This window comes from Phascolarctos cinereus, unplaced genomic scaffold (genome assembly GCF_003287225.1).
Source record: "Phascolarctos cinereus isolate Bilbo 61053 unplaced genomic scaffold, phaCin_HiC Scaffold_5;HRSCAF=322, whole genome shotgun sequence".
Lineage (NCBI taxonomy): Eukaryota > Metazoa > Chordata > Mammalia > Diprotodontia > Phascolarctidae > Phascolarctos > Phascolarctos cinereus.
Window position 1 is genome coordinate 479,055,834 of NW_027555958.1, and position 6,000 is coordinate 479,061,833.

Consider the following 6,000-nt stretch of genomic DNA (forward strand, 5'->3'; position numbering starts at 1 on the left):
CAAGTTGGATCATTGTCAGAGTTCAGTAATAAACATGGAGATGAGTTTCACAGGACATCGTTTCCAGGGAGAAGGACATGGCAGTTTTGGCTTCCTTCTGCTGGTTCTCAGTTCTCCTCTCAACAGTCTGCTCCTTGTCAGTCATGTATTGTTTTTATAAACATCAAGTGTCTGTCACCAGACTGATTCCAACAATGTGTTCTAAACTTTGATGAATCAATTAAAAACATGAGTCATGGTGGAATCAAAGCTTAATTCTTCAGGATGCCAAGGCAGCATGAATTTGGCGTGCTCCCCAAACAAGATCACTTTTGAAATCAAAGTTGACAGAATTTGTCTGACAAGTTTCTACTAATGTCAGTCAGTCAGTCAGTCAGTCAGTCAATTAACATTTATTAAAGGCCTCCTATGTGCAAAGGGTAAGAGACAGACATTGCTCTTAAAGAGTTCACCATTTAATGGGGGATATAATATGTAAACAATTATGTACAAACAAGCCATGTGCAGGATAAACTGGAGATAACCAACGGGGTGGGGGAAAGTAGAAGGTGTTAAGAAGACTGGAAAGATAGAGGGGTGTGGGGCTGGGTTATAAAGGGCTTTGAATGCCAAGCAGAGGGTTTTCTATTTGATCCTAGAGGTAATAGGGAGCTACTGGAGTTTACTGGATAGAGAGTAAGGGGTGTCATGGGCAATTATGCACTTTAGGAAGGTCTCCTTGATAGCTGAGGAAGAAGGACTGGTGCAGGAAGAGATTTGTGGCAGGGAAATCCACTAGATGGCCAGAGCAGTAGTCCAGCCATGAGGTCATATGGGCCTGCACCAGAGTGGTAGTAGCATCAGAGGAGAAGAGAGGGGATATTGCAAAGATGTTCTGAGAGTTAGATCAACAGGTCTTGGCAACAAAATGGATATGGTGGGTGAGAGAAAGTGAGGAGTCAAGGTTTGCCCCTTGGTCATGAGCCAAGGTGGGAGATGATGGTGCTCTCACAGCAATAGGGAAATTTGGAAGAGGGGAGGTTTGGGGGTGAAAGACAAGGTCAGACTTGGACATGTGGAGTGTGAGACATCTTAACGTTCCTTGGTATCTGAATCTTCCTGGTGCATCTTTCACTGTGGGCAGATGACTGTGTTGTGCTTACATTCTTATCCTTAGAGTACTGCACCAGTGTCTAGTCAACACTTAACAAATGTTGGCTTAATTTTTCATAGTAACAAAGAACTGGAAATGAAATAGATGCTTGTCAGTTGGGGCTAAACAAGTGTCACTCAATTAGGGTAACGAAGTAAAAAATGTACTCTAAGAGATGATGAATTCAGAGAATCATGAGAAGACCTTTACGAACTGTTGCAGAGCCAGGAAAACAATACACCAATGACCACAAGAACGCAAATGGAAAGGACAACAACAAAGCCTTGGAGACTGAATTTTCTGAAATTATAATGACCGAACTCAGCACTAAGGGAGAAATAATGGAAGACACCTCTCTCTCTCCCTCTCTCTCTCTCTCTCTCTCTCTCTCTCTCTCTCTCTCTCTCTCTCTCTCTCTCAGGTAGGGGACCATAAGTATGAAATACTGCATATAACATCATAGTTTTATGATATTTTGATTTGTTTTGTGGATTTTTTCTTACTTTCTCTCTTTTATTCTCTAGAAGGGAGTACAGGGAAGGATGCCATGAGAAATTTAGACGATGTAAAAGCAAAAGTGGGGGATACATCTGTGGAACACCAAATTTATCAGAATCTTTCAATGTATTGGTTAGTTTTGTTAAACTGGGTTTTTTCCCTCTTTTTTATTCTTTGTTATGAGAGATAGCTTTCAGAGAAAGGATGAATGGATATGTTGGGAAATGTAGGTGGTTGAAAAACAAAACGTCAATAAAAATTATTTTAAAATAGGTAAAAGTTGATCGATTTTGAATTTCTGTGATGTCATTTCTATTCGAATCGCTCCAGAAATTTGAAGAAGATGAGGCTTTCCACGCAAAGTGAACGAGTTCCACCTGGAGGGCTCCATCTTTCCTTGAGAACGTTCACTAAACTGCTGGAAACAAACGCCCTTCATGAGGTTGGCATGTTGACAATGCCATGTGTTAATGCAGCAAGGTTCCCAAGCCAGAATGAAGAGTGTTCAAATGGTGCACGACAAAAAAATGAATCTCTCTTCTGGCAGGAACTTTAACCTGAAGAAGTAGATCAAAGGCCGATTGTCGTCAGAGTCACAGTCCCCACACCTTTCTGATGAATGACTTCCATCTTTGACCCCAGACAGGTTAAGCCGCTTCTCTAAAAGCCTCTTGTGCACTGATCCCTCCTGAGCAAAGTGAATAGTTCTAGGGGCATACCAGGATGAGCATCTTTGGGAAACCACAGAACCGGACTTAGAGTACAGCCTCAGGTATGGCAGGGAAAAAGCCCGAGTTTCTGATGCCCTGACTGCACCTAACTGGTGTCACTGCTAAAGCAGTTGCCAAGATTTTCTGCTGCTCAAGCGCTCTTGTTGGGGGTGGGGTCAGGTGACTGAATGCAGCTGGCAGCAGGCAGGTCACATCACAGGCCGCAAGATGAAGAGGATGGAATATGTGGGAGAACTTAGGCAGCCACTAGCCACGGAGAGAGGGCCTCCTCAGAGGTCATGCTGCCCAACCTATGACCGGGCAGGAACCCCCTCCACAGCGTTCCAGCCCCAAGCACCATGGTTTACACGTAGCAGGTGTCCCATCAACATTGGCTGATTGAATCAGATTGAATCAAACTGAATCCTCAAACTTTGTGCTTTGAAAACCTTCACTGGGGGAGAGCCCAACACTTCCCAAGGTGGGCCATTCAAATTATGTGCCGCTCTAAGTCAGGCCTGCACAATCTTCAGCCTGCCAAAGGATTTCAGGCAGCTGAAGCAGCCTGAGGGCTGTAGTTGTGCAGGTCTGCTCTAAGTGATAGGACTTTTTTTCCTTTATGTTCAGCTTAAATCTGCCTCTCTGTACCTTTCTACTACTGTTTCTAATTATACCTTTAAGGTAACATTAAAATGTAAGCCCTTTGAGGGCAAGGACTGTTTTTCTCTTTCTGTACATGCTAGACATTTGGCTAAGTGCCCAGGCACCTACTAAGCACTTAACTAATGTTTACTGATGGATGAAAAGGGCACAGGGAGCCACCCACATGTTTTTATAAAGAAAGGTTATCGTGACTAGGCTGAGGAACCGCCTAAGCTCTTCCAAGATCCTTGGTTGGAGATGAGGAAGTGGCATCATCTTCATCAAGGAAATGATAGAAACTGTAACTCATCACTGCATGCTGAAAATTTAATACTGACTGAATGAGGCAGGGGCAGCTAGGTGGCACAGCAGATGGCACTCTGAGTTTGGAAGACCTGAGTTCAAATCAGCCTCAGAAACTAGCTATGTGACTCTGGGCAAGTTGCTGAGCCTCTGTTTGCCTCAATTTCTGCATCTGTAAAATGGGGATAATAATAGCACCTACCTCCTAGGTAGTTGTGAGATAATAATTGTAAAGTGCTCAGCACAGTGCCCGGTATATGTGGTGTATATCTAGTGCTATGCTAAATGGTAGGCGTAGGAGTAGGAGTAGGATAAAGAAAGACAAGATGTCACTAAAATGGCAACTGCTCTCTACTACATCGCGTTGCTTCTCACAATAATCACAACAGAGCACAATAGAGAAGTTAGGGTTGGCTGGAATGAAGTAGAAGAGAATCTGGGGCTAACTCTTGGATTCACCTTTTCAGGAACTAATTGGCTGGAGTATGGGTCAATCAGGGACAAGCTTTTATTAAATGCTTCCTGTGTGCCAGAAACAGTGCTGAATGTTATGAGTCAGCAAGAGCAACAAAAACAGTCCTCACCTTTAGGGGCATTCTAACGCATCTGAGAGCCCAATGCTGACTCTGGAGCTCACTGATATGGGTACTCCCTCCAGTAATGTGGGTCAGAACTTTTCAAACTGTGTGATTCTAGTCCATCTCCTCTGGGATTCTTCCTCAGAGGGGGGGGGGGGGTTTGCACCAAATGTGTTGAGTTCCTAACTCTAGGTTTCTTTCATATGCAATAGCCATCCTTCACTTCTGCAACATGGCTGACCCTCCTCTTCTCCTATTATAGGAAGTTGTTATTATATTATTTATACCACTTCTTCTGTTGACATAAATTTTAAATCGTGGTGGAATGGGGGCATCCAGTATGGAGTATAACTGAGAACCAGCCAAAGGAAGTCACAGCATCCTTTTCCATGGAAACCAAATCCTGTGAAATTCACCTCACCGCCCATTATTGAGTGTTGATGATCAAGAGCATGCGTTCTTTCCCCCTAGAATCTGTCGTGATTTGGGAATGCGTTCTTTATCTCCATTGGCCAATGCAATGGAGACTACAGCCACCTCGCATGCCTTGAGCACATCCAGCAGAACTGGGAGAACGCTGATGTTAAAAAGATGAGTGTCTGTCCAAGAGACGGAAGGAAGGAAAGAAAGGATGCCCTAATGCTTATTCAAAGGAGCATAGATCTAGAGGTGATCTGATCAAACACTCTTATTTTGTAGATAAGGAAACTGAGGCCCATGTGTCTTGGCTCAGGTTAAAAATGCAGGAAGTACCCCAGTTGGGATCTGAACCCAGGTTCCCAAATTCCCGAGCCAAATATCTCACATATGTTCTTTCTTCCATGCTATGCTTCCCTATCTTTCCATGACCCATGACTAGGGACTTGAAATGGGCCAGGATCAATGACTTTCCCCACTTGGTAAGAGTAGGACTTTGTGTCAATCCACCAACTTGGTATGGACCCCTCCTTAGCACAGTGGCAGCCACAATGATCAACAGACCCCTCAGTGTCTCTTCCTGCTGAGCAGCTGCCGACACTTACATTTGACAAGCATGGAATCTCTCTATATGCTTATTGCTTAAATATCTGATATGACAGTTGTTAATATTTAGTTTAACTGGGGAGGGGAATCACGTGAGCTTGTCTGTCTATTAAAGATAACATCCTTTTCCATCTACCACAGGAACATCTTTGACTTCAGCCTCTTATTTTCTATTTTCTGGGTTTTTTCTCCTTTTTACAGGGACCCCAATCACCCTTCAGTACCTTATCACTATTATGAACCTTTGGGACCCGATGAATGCATGATGTACATCTCACACGAGCGGGGACGGAAGGGGAGCCATCACCGGTTCATCACAGAGAAGCGTGTCTTTGAGAACTGGGCTCGGGCCTTCAATATCCACTTCTTTCAACCAGACTGGAAGCCGGAATCACTGGCTATCAACCACGCTGAGATCCAACCAGCGTTCTGAAGAATAAATGCACAAAGCTGTCATTGCTATCATCTAGAGTACCAAGCTTCAGGGTCTTAAACTTCACCTCGAGGCCAGCCAATGTGGAAAGGAAAGTTAACAGGACCTGGAGATGAGAATTGCTCCTATACTCAAGAGGTTACCACAAATGAATATGTATGAGGTGTGACTATCATGTAATACAGCCCACTTTTTCCCTCTTTAAACCAATATACAAGAATTTTATCCAGCCAAATGAGCATTGTCTCCTCCAAGGTAGTTGGCTTGGGAGGCCATACAGGTGGCCCAGTGATACCACCATTCCTGAAAAGAGTTTGGTTTCCTTTTTTCTCACCTTCAGAGCCAGCTTATGAGCCATGAAGAAAAGGCACATGATTGCTTGACAGCACACCTCATAAGCGGACATTGCCTATTGGACTGGATCTTAACCTAGTATCTGACTTCCGCCATCTTTCTGAACAATGTGTGTAGGATTTGTCAAAGGCAGCCTGGGTCAGTCTAACTGTGGCTTTTAAATGGCACATCTCCACAGACTTTCATAATGCAAATCTACAGTATTTAGTTATGGAGGGATTTTTACCGACACTAGGCCAGCATTTGCTTGGTTTTTTTCCTACATTAGAGCTCTGTGGTTCTTTATTTTTCAGAATCCTTTATGTCTTGAATGAAAACTGATGATGG

The 6,000-nt window shown here is 43.7% G+C and overlaps 1 protein-coding gene across 1 annotated transcript in view; it reads left to right on the forward strand.

Moving 5' to 3' along the window:
• Window positions 1–5,722, forward strand: part of ST6GALNAC5 (ST6 N-acetylgalactosaminide alpha-2,6-sialyltransferase 5) — a 242,202-nt gene extending 236,480 nt beyond the window's left edge. The window contains exon 5 of the mRNA XM_020968565.2: window positions 5,088–5,722. Coding sequence (XP_020824224.1) covers window positions 5,088–5,319 — 232 coding nt within the window. The 3' untranslated portion in view covers window positions 5,320–5,722. The remainder of the gene's footprint in view (window positions 1–5,087) is intronic.
• Window positions 5,723–6,000: the final 278 nt, after the last annotated feature.